Below are 12,528 nucleotides of genomic sequence, written 5' to 3'. Positions count from 1 at the left end.
CAAGTCGGGCCAGGCATCCAGGTGGACCCGCTCAGGGTGCCTTGGCGCGAGCGGTGCCGGCGGGAGCAGCAGCCTGGCCCGGTCCTGCTGCCCGAGTCCCTGCCTGGGTCCCGCAAAGGCTGGCGCTGGCAGCAAGCGGGTGGTCACCCCCTGCCCGCGGCTTCTCCTCAAGCAGGAACCAGCGACACAAACAACTCCTGGACAGTGTGGAAGGGCTTGGAGGACTGGGACGCCCAACGCTGCTGCCGCAGAGCCCTTCTTTGCCCGCTTTGAGTCACAGCAGAGAGCACCCCGGTCATTTTGTGCACTAGGGAAGGGAGCTGAGCTGCAACTTGCCCGGGCACTTGACACAGCCCTGCTCAGTGCGCCCAGACCTTGGGACGTAGGAAGCAACGGCCGTTTCTAGCTGCTTTCCCCTGTCTCGCCCTCCATCAAGGGCTGGTTCTGCCAGGTTCTTGACTCAGCRGGTGGAAGAGGAGGGCGAGTGATCMTGGCCCTGCTCTGCAGTGGCTCTGCTGCCTTCCTGCAGCCTCGCAGAGAGTTTTATTGCCCTATTTCCCCACCCCTTATACTGCAGCAGGATTGTTGCTTTTCCGGCCTTTTTGGTCCGGTAGGTCTGCCGTGACAATAGGAAGGAAAAGAAGAAAATGGCAGCAGGGGCCGCGAGTGACCCCGCGGCCGAGCCCTGCTGCTTCTGGATGCCACCAGCTCCGTTTGCCAGATGGGACTTCCTGAGCGGAGAGACGCCCAAAGGCTCTGGCTGCTTCTGTAAGTGCTTCCAGGAAAGCTTCCGTTGGCCTCGCTTTCAACTTGCACCCCCCAGCACTGCGAGGAGCCGGGAAACACGGAGGCCCCGCGCGCTGCGGCACGGCCCCGGCTCAGGGCCCTGCCTGCGTGTGCCGCCCGAGCGCGACCCRGCGCCGCGGGTCCTCGAGGCGGCGGCGAGAGGAGTAGTAGCGGTTTAAAAAAGCAACGTTTGCCGTTTCCAGGCCGTGTTTCTATGGAAACGGGACATTGGCAGAGCAGAGACGCAGCAAAGGCGCTGAGATGATCACCAGCGCCCAGAGCACGCGGCCTGGCTGCAGCTTGCTCAGCCCTTCGCGCTGCAGAGGCAGACGGGGGTGCCGCCGCCTGGGGACAAGGTGGGGTGTGAAGCAGGGCAGCGCGTGGGATGCTGAGGTCTTGACCCCTGCCCATCCTCAGGCGATGCTGATCTAAACGGCGCCAGCGGGAAAGCGCTGGCTCAGCTCGGCGCTGCCGGCCAACCAGCACCGCGCAGAGCTGCCTCCAGCACCCTGGAGAGACGGAGCTCTTCCTCGTGCTGCTGCCCGGACCCTGGCTCTGCAGGGGCTGGGGAGGCCGGGAGGACACTGCTAGTTTCCTTAGGTCTCAGTCGGTAGCTGAACTGCTGGCTCCTCCGTTCCTCCAGCCTCTTGCAACTGAGGATGTGGGAGGACTTCTGTTTTGCTGGCCTTGGTGGAGCTGAGCAGGGTAAATCTGTACCCTTCAGGAAGCTCTTTCTCCCTCCATGGTGCAGTGCAGGGTATTTCATCTGTGATGAGGAACTAGGGGCTCGTGTTATCGCAGAGCTCTTCTCCCACATGCCTTCCTCTATGTCCCCATCTATGCTGCTTTGTGGAAAAATCAGCCTTATTTCACAGAGCTCAGTACTGGGGTGAGGTAGAAGTGTTTCTGGGAGGAAACTTGACCTGCTGGTGAGTCTCCCGGGGTCCTCTTGCGAGGTGAACAGGTGGGGTATGAAGATCACCTTGAGCCGGCTCCACGTAGCCCTCCTTTCCCAAGGAGGGTGATCCCTGCGCACGGGAGGGAGCAGCCCCTGCTGCGACCTGCCTCGACGTGGGCAAACGCGGAGCACTCGTCAGCAGAGCAGCCAGAGGCCCGTGGAAGGGACCCCCTGTGACACAGGCAYGGGGCAGCAAAGCCCCAGAATGCGGGGCTGACCCACAAAGGGCTTTCCTGAAGTTTTCCCTTCTGCCTGTCCTCAGTTGAAAGGAATATTTCTGTGCGTGGCCAGAGCCTGAAAAACCTCTCTGCCTCTCGAGTCCAGTGGCAGTGGCCCTGCCTTCCCCAAGCTGCTTTCTTCTCTCCTTCTCCAGTGAGTGAAAGCTGATTTTCTTGGCACACTGAAGAGCTCAATAAATTTGGCAGTAAGGAGGTTTTCTGGGTTTGCATAGTGTTCATGTTACCCAAGAGCTGCTTGACATTTTCTCAGAGACCCGGCAGCCGTGATCACAGCRGCAGCAGCAGCCCTGGCGGCCAGACCGTGTCCGGCGACAGGGTGAGCGGCAGGAGAGACATGGAAGCAGYGGGGAAGCGGTCGCTGGTAGGGGAGCAGAAAATTCCTTTCTACATCCTGATTCGTTGCCTTTTCCTACCTTGAGACAAATGAGCAAAAAATTTAATATCTTTCCCAGCCTGAGTCTTACAGCAAAAGTTTCTTCTTGCCTTTCCCCGGGCAGTTCAAAATCTTAATCTTCAATTTTTGACTTGGGGTCTGATTCCTTTAGGAACTAAGTGGCTGCAGAAGCAATGCTGGAGCACTTCTGTGCTGGGGCTGGTTTGGGCCGTCGTGCCCCAGTTTGCCATTTCCAGCTACTTGTCTGCGGGCTTGTTCTTCAGCACATAGTTCTGGCTTCTCTCTAATGCAGCCCAAACCATGGCTGCAAACTGGAGATACCGGGAGTTGAGGTTGCTGGCTGTGAAGGCCAATTTGAAACGTCTGATCGATTGGCTTTGATCTGGCTTGAAGTCTAAAACTTGCAGATTGTCCTGACTGGAGCTTTTGTTGCTGCTAAGTGCCTCCCAAGACCATGTTGAGCTCTCGGTCCCCTCCAAGTGCTGAAGGAGAGGGCTTCTGCTCCGAGGTGCTCTCTGCTTCCCCTCCRCTTGCTTCTTCTGAGGCTCTGTGTGGAGCAGGACGCTCATGCACAGGTATTAGGGTTGCGTGAAGCTGATACCTACGTACCACACAGCAAAACCTGTGCGTTTCTTGCTCTGAGAACACACGAATCTTGATGTGGGGATTCAGAAGGGGAGCGCCAAGCCGCGAGGACCCTTCCCCACGTGGGGCTGGCACTTCCATAGGACAGTTGTGCTCCGTGCACGGCAGCTCCCTCTGTGTGGGGTGCAAGGAGCTCTTCATGTAGAGCAGGGACATTAGACAGGTACTCGGGGCTTTATCTGCACATCTGCATGAGCTGCAGAGCAACAACCCTGCTCGTGATGCACTCCTGCTCATCTTGGCGTAAAGCTCAAGCTAACCCCAAACTGCTTCTGTTTTTCCCTYGGCTCTTTCCCTTCGATACCTTGAATTCACTGAGGTTTGAGGTGCTACACTGTGTTATTCCGGCTCTGTGTTTGGAAACTCAGCTCTCTGGAGGTGCTTTGGGACGCGATCGCCCTGCGGGTGGTAAGGGCTGGGACAGCTCCGGGCTCCCGCGGGGAAGGGGCTGCGTGGCTGCGGTCACTTTGTGGCTCTCCCTGCTCGTGCTCACCCACGAGAAGCTTTCTGGGCTGATGCGGAGCTCTTTGCCTGTGTCCTGCTGTGGGGAGCCTTGTTGCCCTGYGAGTGGAGGGAGGTGACGGAGCTGTTTGCTGCGGAGCTCCTTCCTGCGTCTGCGGGGCCCTTGGCTGCTGTCAGCTCGCAGAGCAACCCGAGCCTGGYGTTTTACGTGTGGCTCTGCTCAGCTGCAACAGGAGCTCTGAGCTGCTCCGCGGCTATTGCTTGTGCTGAGGCTGGCGGCTTGTTTGCATTTCCCAGCAAATATGGTAGAAGCTCATTTCTTGATGTGAGAGCAGAAACTTCCCTTTAAAAAGACACCAAAATAACCTGGAGAGAGAGCTCGCCTGGAAGTGGGAAGAGGACTGAGAGATCCTTTCAGGAAGAGCAGGATGACTAAGGTGCCTCACCCTGCAACTCTGATCTCCGCCGTGCTCTTCTCCGGCTCTGATTCCCTGTGCTTGTCTCCTGCTCTCAGCCCTGGTGCTCTCAGCAACACCCCTSAAACAAGAAGATCTTTTGTGGAGGCACCACTAACGCTGCAGAACAGCAGTTCTGGAGCTCTGATGGTCCTCTGTGCTGAGGGACAATTTTAAATCTTCACCAATCCCAAAATAAGGGACTACAAGGAATTTCATGGCCTTCCTGGGACCTTTCTTTTGKGCTTCTCTACCTCTGACCTCCCACTGTTTAACAAAAGCTTTGCACTCCCCTGTTGCTGGGTGAAAAGGAGAAGGAGTGAAGCTGCCGGGGTGGGTCCCAGGCCACACAAGAGCYTTCTTTTTTGCCCAGAAATCTTGAGGAGCTACTTGAAACGCCAGGGCTGAACACTCCGGATGAGGAGTGCTTCAAGTGGCCGTCGGCTCTTTCACTTCCACTCGGGCACCGGCAGTTGTCTCACGGGGCTGCGGGTACTTGCTGGGCACGAGGACGCCGGGGCGTTGCCACGCGGCTCGGCCAGCTCTCCGCTGTCGTGACCCGCGCACCCGGCTCGCTGCCTTGGGTGTGTGTCAGCGCTTTAGTAATTACCACGTCTTGGGTGTTTACGGGCTGGATTTCCAAACAGCAGCCTCTCCTTTTCAGGCGCCTTGTGGTGTCATTCAGGTCACCCAGATGCCTGGCAGCTGATGACGCTGGAAGCCAAGAGGCCACTGGCTCTTACTGGCTGCCGAGGAGAGCTGGTTTTATTGTTTCAGTTGCAACACCAGGCAGGAAGCAGGGTTARCCGCTCAGATTTGTTATGGACACATTCGGTCGCTGATGCCAACTCTCTGCTTTGGGGTAGGAGGTCTTCTAGTGTCAGAAGCTCTTGAGTTTTTCGCCTGGGTTGGTAGTGGGTGGGTGACCAAGGGTCTTGGTCTTGGGCTGTTGAGGTGGCCCTTGCTCTGGTCCGTCAGTGGTGCTGAGCAGGCCGAGAGGTGCCTCCTGCTCGTGGGGCGATCCTGCTCCTCACAGAGGAGAAATTTCCTTGTTGGGAGCGGTGAGGAGCACGCAAGGCTTCCAGGTTTGAGTCCTCCCTCTGGACAAGGGCTGATAAGCTGAGCGCAGGCAGGTGTGAAGAAAATTTTCTGGCTGATGCTGCCCTGGTAGCCAGAGCAGGGTTTTTCAGGGAGTTTGGGGAATTTGGGGTGGAATTTGTTAGTCTCTGTTGTTCACTGCTTTTGGTTCTGTTTCCTAGAGCCCTACAGAGTGGTGGTGGTCTCCTGCTGATGGAAGAATGGTCGTGCTCAGGCAGTTTGGGCTGCTTCTCTGGAAGAATTACATTCTGCAGGTGAGTTGACCCCCATGCTGGCAGCAGGGGAGCTGCCTGTGTCATCCCTCAAAAGTGACCCCTCCAGAACTATCCTGGCATCTGGATTCCCTGGAGAACCTCCTCTGTAGGCCCAGGATGACTCTGTGCCGGGGGAGATCTTTTGTGTCAGATGGAGATGCGCAGGGTCTGTGCTCCCCTACCTTGTCCTCTCAGTTGCACAGTTTCTTGGTTCACCTCTTTCAAAATAGGGCTGTTTCTTTCCATTGCTTATTGCGGTCCTCAGAAGCAACTTTTACAGGCCCATGGGCTGCCTTTAAACCACCTATGTCCTGTCATCTGCTCTTGGTCCCCTTGTGCTTGGGAACTAGCTAGGTATGAAGTATTTAGGGACATTAGGGCTATCTCATAAGCCAAAATAGCATTTGCTTTTGCATCACAGCGCTGTCTCTCTCGGCCTGGTGCCCTGCAGCATCCTGCCTGCTGCCGGAATAGGCTGCAGCTCTTCCAAGTAGCCAGCAAATGTCCTTTAGCAGATCCTGCAGCTTTGCAGCCCCCYGGAGCCAGCCCCTTGTAGAGGGCAGGGGAGGTGTGGGTGTGTGGGCAGGGGGCAGATATCTTGGTGCAGTCTGGATTTGCAGGTTCAATTACAGCCCCACAGCTCAGCCCAGCGCTCGTTCAGAATAAGCAAATGGAAGGGCAGCGTCCATCTGGTAAAGAGGTGAAGCTCCCCAGTTATTAGCAGGCCCATTTGAAAACGTGCTCAGTGCATGTGACCTGAGCTGACAGAAACGGCCATTTGGTAGCGATGACTATGGGTGAGTGTCCTCGTCGCTGCTGAAATAAAGGCACTTAAATGACTTCTGCCCGAGCAAAAGCCTGTGCTTGTGGCTGCCTGTTAGCTTCTGAGTTCAGGCCATAGCGCTGGAGAAAGGGACTCTTAGGGGGCTGATAAGATGGTAAATGAGCAGGAGTTTTGTATTGGAGCTGTGTATTGGAACCATCGGACATCTGCAGCGTTGGTGTCTGCTCCCCACCAGCTTGGGCCGGGTCTCCCCGGCCATGGGGCTGGAGCTCRCAGCGCATTTGCATCCGGGGCTGCCCTCCCGGTCCCGACATGGAGTTAAATGGTCATCGATTCCCGAGGTGCAGCAGGGGTTGCCACGCTGGGAGCTGGGTGCCCGGCGGCTCTGGGAGAGGAGGACGGGAGGCCCCAGGCGCCTCTTTGTGCCTGCAAGAGGAGTCTGCAGCCGGGCTGCCCCTTTGGTAGCAAGTGCCAGGGCCACAGAGGGAGCAGCTGCATGGCGAGGTGCCCGTGCGGCCGCCGCYGCCTCAGCCAACCTGCAGAGGGCAAATTCCAACCGTTGCTGCAGTGCCAGCTGCCACCTCCTTCCCAGGAGATGGGGAGAAATGAGGCAGCTCWTGTTCTGGGACAGCTCTGGCTGTTTCTGTGAAAACCTGTGTGCTCTTGACATGCCTGACTTGCTGCTCTTCCCTTGCGGATGCCAGGGGATACCTGGATGGGGGCTCATGCCTGGGCTCTTCCAGTAGAGTTTTGATCCATGCGGGTGCCCAGAGCCTTGGAGCGCATTGCTGAAACACTGGAGCCAGTTGCTGCTCTCGGCTGCAACCTCGGCAGCAAGTTAAGAGCAGGTTAAGGAGGTGCCCCTCCTGCCTGCCACGGTGCCCTTGCTGCTCCTCTTCCTCGCCCCGAGGARGGCTGTACAACACGGTGATCTTATAGAGCCTTTTTTTGAGAGAAACCCTTAGAAAAGGTGAGTGCTGCTGTTTCTGCTGTGGACACAGGCGCAGAATGAGCAGCGCTGCAGGCACCGCTGGGAGGCTGAGCCGGGGCGGGGGCCGGTGCCTTGTTTGGCCTCGCGCTCCCCCAAAGCCCCGTGTCCCTCTGCAGAACAGGAGCCAAGCTGTGGAAATGCACTTATTTCAGGGCCAGCCAGCTCTGCAGTGAACTGCTATATTTTTACATAGACATTTGCTGCATTTGATTTAATTCTCCTTTGCTCCAGCTTTGCTTTTCTTTAGCTACTGTATTTTTRGCTTCTAGTATTGGTTAAGGTTGCTCTGCATTCGTAAAAGTTGTTCTCTTTGCTCTCCTGATGCTGTCTGCTCCCCAGATAGCCCTTTCCCTCTTTGCAGGAGCACCGRGATCCACAGCCGGTGCTGGCAGGAGTGACTGAGGCAGCATCAAGCAGGGCCTGCTCTCTGGCAGAGTTTCATAGCACAGAAAAAAGGCAAATAACCAGCTGAGCACATTTATTCTGTGGCAGCATAACAGGGAAGCATCTAAAAGCAACACAGTTGAAAACTGACCATGTTTAGGGAAGGAGACTGAAGCCTCCTTGGCGGGAAAGTCCTGCAAGATGGAGGAACCTGCTGAATTTGACAGCCGGGTCGCACGGTCAGTTCATGGGCAGTTCATTTGCAGCCTCCCAGGGAAGACACCAGCTTATGAGTCCTTGCAACCTTGAGCACTGCAAAGTGCAAAGCCCTCCAGTACATCTGCTGCATGGAACACATGGGCCATGAACTCGGTTGTGTTTATTCTGCTTTGAGAAGGTCTAACCTTATTTCTGTTTTTGTTTGTTTGTTTGTTTGTTTGTTTGTTTTTTCCTCCTATCTTGCTGCAGAAACGGCAGATTTTGGTAACAGTCATAGAAATCTGCCTGCCGCTGCTGTTTGCTGCCATCCTGATCGCGCTCCGCCACCGCGTGCATTCCGTCAGCCACCCCAATGCCACCATCTACCCGCCCCAGTCAGTGGATGACCTGCCAGCCTTCTTCTACCACCGGCAYGCGGGCAACCCCTGGGAGCTGGCGTACGTCCCCTCCAACAGCACTGCCGTGAAGAGCATTGCCGAGGCGGTAGAGAAAGCTCTGCCCATCAGCATTAAAGGTTGGCAGGGGCTGGGCTCACATCTGTGCATCTCTGAAGCCACGCGTGTGTTTTTTAGAGCTCTGAGTTTTAACACTGCACCTACAGCTTTGATCGCAGAAGTGCCTTTCTGAATGGGGACTTGTGGTAAGATGGCCTAAGCTCCTTGGATGAAACCTCTAAAGGATGAAATTCTCCCTAGATTAAGCATTGCTGGAGACCTGAGACTGGCATCTAACTCGAGCACTGGGTGAAGTGTTGGTGGCAGCAGCTTTGTGTTTACGGGGTCACCTGACAGCTAAAATGAAGAGTTCCCTTGAAACACGAGCTTCCGCTCAACAGTTCTTAGGAGTAACATCCAGAACCCCTTAAGCGTTTTGTAGAACGAAAAATGGCCATCCCTTTCTCTCTGTGTATTTGATGAATTTACTCAGTCCATCTTCCATWCCAGTAATTGTTAGAGTAATTGGAAATTATCAGGCTCATTTTTATTAAGTTAAATTTTGAGGCTCCATTCACAGAACGCATCACTTTATGAGACCTTTGAGGCAGTGGTTTTACTTCTGAAATCTGCCCACCTTGGTTTTGATCTTTGTTACCTTTTTTTGTTGCAGTTTCTATCTCCAAGTTGAAACATATTGGCCTTACAGTAGCTGCATAAAATGGCTGTTCCTTCCATGTAACRAAGCATTTGATACTCTTTTATTTTTTTTAATGTTGCAGCTTTTTGTTCTAAGGGGCAGAGAATATTAGGGTGGTTTGTTTGTTTGTTTATTTAAAAGATGCTCTCTGCTCTCRAGGAGGAGAAAAAAATCTGTGTCCTCCATGGTGGGTCCAGCTACATCCCTTAAATCGCCTGTGATCACCGCTGCCCGTTTGCAGTTCTGGTTCCTCCCTCCTGTTCATGTCCCTCCTTAGTTCATGCCTCCTGTGTGGAAGGTCACCTGCCCTTTGCAGCGATGGCTGCCTGGGTTTCCCGCTGCCCTGGGAAACGATGTGTTCTGTGCAGCGCCGCTCCCGCATCACTGCTCACTGCCTTCCTTTCCTCTGCAGCTCAGGGCTTTTCCTCAGAGAGGGAATTTGAGGAGTACGTGAGGCTGGACAACCGCTCTGGCAATGTGCTGGCTGCTGTCGTGTTCAAGCACTCCTTCCAGCAGAGCAAGGCCCCCTTGCCGCTCCAGGTGAGCACAGCTGCTGCATGTTCAAGCATATCCCGGTGGTGAAGAGCCGGGGCTGGATCCCAGCATCCTGCAATGGAAGAATGACTGGTTTAACCTCGGTGAGCTGCTGCTCTGATGCCAGGAATTGCACCTCATCCTAAACGTGGTCTTTCTGTGCTCTTTGCAGGTTGACTATGAGCTGCGTTTCAAGTACAGCCCRAGGAATGCGCCCCGGAGCGAGCAGACGGGCTTGAACCCCAATCTGGACCGGGACTGGCACACCAGCTACCTCTTCCCTCTTTTCCAGTTGCCTGGCCCTAGGGAGGCCAAGTTTGCAGACGGTGGAACGCCAGGTGAGGGTTGGCTTATATTCCACCATAGGTCAGTTGCCAGTCAAAATCTTTAATTTTCTGCAGAGTGACACATTGTACGTTGTTCCCTGAGGCTGAATATGAATAAATATGCCATCAAGCACAACTTTTTAGGAAATCCTGGCCAATACCTGGCTTGTTTTACCCCAGTCAGCTGCGGAAGTGAGGTTTTCTTCAGTGTTTCCCTCTACCAACTGCTGTCAGGTGGCAAGGGAGCTCACAAGGGCAGAGTACGGGCTTAAAAACACGGGGGATTTGTGAGGCCAAGGGTTGACATCAGCTCTGCCAGTCTCCTGACAGACAAGCAAGTTGTCCCTGTGTCCTTGGTGACCCGTAGGGTCACCCCACGAGCGATGCATGGACACTGTGGCCTCCCTTCCTGCTGCTTTAGCTGGTGTAACTCCAGAGCGGGCTCAGGTGTAGGATGGCAGTTGTCTTTCTAACGGCCTTACAAAATAAGGGAGAGCAGCTGCTTGTCAGGAAGGGGTGCCCCTCTTGAGAGCCWTTGGATAAGAATGAGTTTAAAAAATGCTGTTGCTAATGCGAAAAGTTTTAAGCCAAATATGTGAAAAAAGGGACATATTTTTCCCCACAAAACCCTACTTCAGCTTTGCATACTCTCTTGCTTCACCAAAAAAAAAAAAAGAGGTTGAATTTCCTCCGTTCGGTGACATTGTTTGTGGTTAATGGTGACTGAGAATCACTTTTCTCACACAAATAAAAGTCATGCAGGATTTCCATGTAAACGCATGTTTGCTGTCAGCTGTTTCCGACTGATGATTGTGAGACATGTAAATAGCTCTGATTTTCATGCTTTGCAAGACCCTCTAGGTCTGCTGAAACAACTGGCAGTAGTTTGATGGTGGCATTTGGTTTCCTTGTCTAAGAGCTCTTTCCTTATTTTCTGCTCTTCCCAAACAATCCTTCCCTTAGAGGCTCCTCTTTTCCTAAGAAGGTCTGCGCTGATCTTTTCTTCACATGACTTTGTCTCTATTGAACATCCACYCATTTCTGTCTCTTTGTGCTTCTTTTTTGCCATGCAGGATATATCCGGGAAGGCTTCCTGGCAGTGCAGCATGCCGTGGACAGAGCCATCATACACTATCACACCAATGCCAGCCTGCTGGAGAACATCACCGTGGTGGTGCAGCGCTTCCCGTACCCATCCTACGTCAATGACCTCTTCCTTCTTGCCATCCAGAACCAGCTGCCCCTGCTGCTCATGCTCAGCTTCACCTACACCTCCCTCAACATCGTCCGCGCWGTCGTGCATGAAAAGGAGAAGAAGCTGAAGGTAACATGAATCTTTCCTTCAGAAGAACCAGTTAGGACCAAAATCCCCATTAGGCTGGAGTGGACAAGCAGGACATGGGGAGACAGGATGACAGGGGATTAGCAAACTCTAGGGAAGAATGTTGTTAATCCTGTTGCTGAAACCCAGCTCTGTTGTTCCTTGCTGCGTAGCCCTTTGCTTAGCAGCGCTGTGAGAGGGGAAGACCAGCATTTCTTTTAGACCGGAGGGTATTTTAAAAGATGACTTCTTGAGAGGACAACTCGTGTGGATTCAGGAACTCGGTGTGTGGGAAGCAGATGTTCTGTCTTTTACATTTGGAAACCTGCGTTTGTGGGTGGCGAGGAGCTCGGCTAAGGTGGTGGTCGCTAYATCAGGCCTGAGGGTGCAGGGCTCATTTTCCTCAGGGGTTTTCGATGGGAGGTCTCCGTGGGGCTGCTGGTGCCTGGAGYTTCCCCCTTCCTCACTGGCACCAAAGGGTTGCAGCCACTGCCTCCCTTTCACAACAGCTGCCTGGACTTGCTCACTGCCACGTGAGCTGCTCTGGGCCCCCTTGCTTGGGAAGTGTGGGTGCAGCTCTGGGTAACAGCTTGGCCTTCCCCCAGGAGTACATGCGCATGATGGGCCTCAGCAACTGGCTGCACTGGAGCGCCTGGTTCCTCATGTTCTTCCTCTTCCTCCTGGTGTCCGTGTTTTTTGTCACAGTGCTCTTCTGTGTGAAGGTAAGTGGACATGGGGATCCCAGAACTTGGCTGGGGAGGAGGAAGACTATGCTGGTARTTCAGGATTCCTCCTTCTTCCATGTACCTAATACAGAGAGCCGTCCTTTGAGTTAATTCCTTGCTTAACTGAGTGGGCAGAGCTTAAGCTCTGTGCAGGATGAATGCACTTGGAGAGCACCCAGGAGCTTGAATTATTCATTCAGCCTGGGCCTCCTGCCACTGTTGGTTCTAGAGAGTCGAACCYCAACCCTGCTCCCAACAAGGGTGGATGATTTACCAGCCTTTCACACTGCCTCTGGCAGCCAGCAGCAGGAGGAGATCGGAGGGTTAGAGCTGGCAGGTGCAGGGAAGATCTAGATGTTCCCAGGACTAACAGGAACCTTCTGAAAGTCTGAATCCTTGGAGACACGCAGGTTCTCCTGGTTCTCTGGACCAGCACCGTGTGAAACAGAAGGCAGCAGTCAGGGGTGGAAAGCAAGATGTTCCCTGCCTCTCAGATCTGTTGTTACATGAGGACAGCCCCCATTTCCACCGTTTGGACTGCTCTAGGGGGGGCTGGGTGTTCTCAGTTCATCTCTTGGTYTGTTCTTAACCCCTGGAGAACGTCAGCCCTCGGCTGCCTGCGCGTGCCTGCAGCTGTAGCCAGCTGCTCCAGCTGCCAAGTGTAACAGGGGTTTCTTGGTAGGTGAGCGAGCAGGGAGCAGTGCTCACCAACAGCGACCCCACGCTGGTGTTCACTTTCCTCGCCGTCTTCTCCATCTCCTCTATCTCCTTCAACTTCATGGTGAGCACCTTCTTCTCTAGAGGTGAGTGTCTTCCATA

The 12,528-nt window shown here is 54.3% G+C and overlaps 1 protein-coding gene across 2 annotated transcripts in view; it reads left to right on the top strand.

Moving 5' to 3' along the window:
- The first annotated feature begins 528 nt into the window (after positions 1-528).
- The window catches only part of ABCA3 (ATP binding cassette subfamily A member 3), a 32,423-nt gene continuing 20,423 nt past the window's right edge, over positions 529-12,528 (top strand). For both annotated transcript variants that reach the window (XM_026046463.1, XM_026046464.1), the window contains exons 1-8: positions 529-768; positions 5,199-5,291; positions 7,919-8,183; positions 9,216-9,343; positions 9,510-9,675; positions 10,737-10,987; positions 11,590-11,706; positions 12,392-12,512. In XM_026046463.1, coding sequence (XP_025902248.1) covers positions 5,238-5,291; positions 7,919-8,183; positions 9,216-9,343; positions 9,510-9,675; positions 10,737-10,987; positions 11,590-11,706; positions 12,392-12,512 — 1,102 coding nt within the window. In that variant the 5' untranslated portion in view covers positions 529-768; positions 5,199-5,237. The remainder of the gene's footprint in view (positions 769-5,198; positions 5,292-7,918; positions 8,184-9,215; positions 9,344-9,509; positions 9,676-10,736; positions 10,988-11,589; positions 11,707-12,391; positions 12,513-12,528) is intronic.

This window comes from Nothoprocta perdicaria, unplaced genomic scaffold (assembly GCF_003342845.1).
Source record: "Nothoprocta perdicaria isolate Ctin4 unplaced genomic scaffold, notPer1 scaffold_444, whole genome shotgun sequence".
In the NCBI taxonomy this organism is placed as follows: Eukaryota; Metazoa; Chordata; class Aves; order Tinamiformes; family Tinamidae; genus Nothoprocta; species Nothoprocta perdicaria.
The sequence above is the reverse complement of the archived record's forward strand: the minus strand, read 5'-3'. Positions and strand labels throughout refer to the sequence as shown.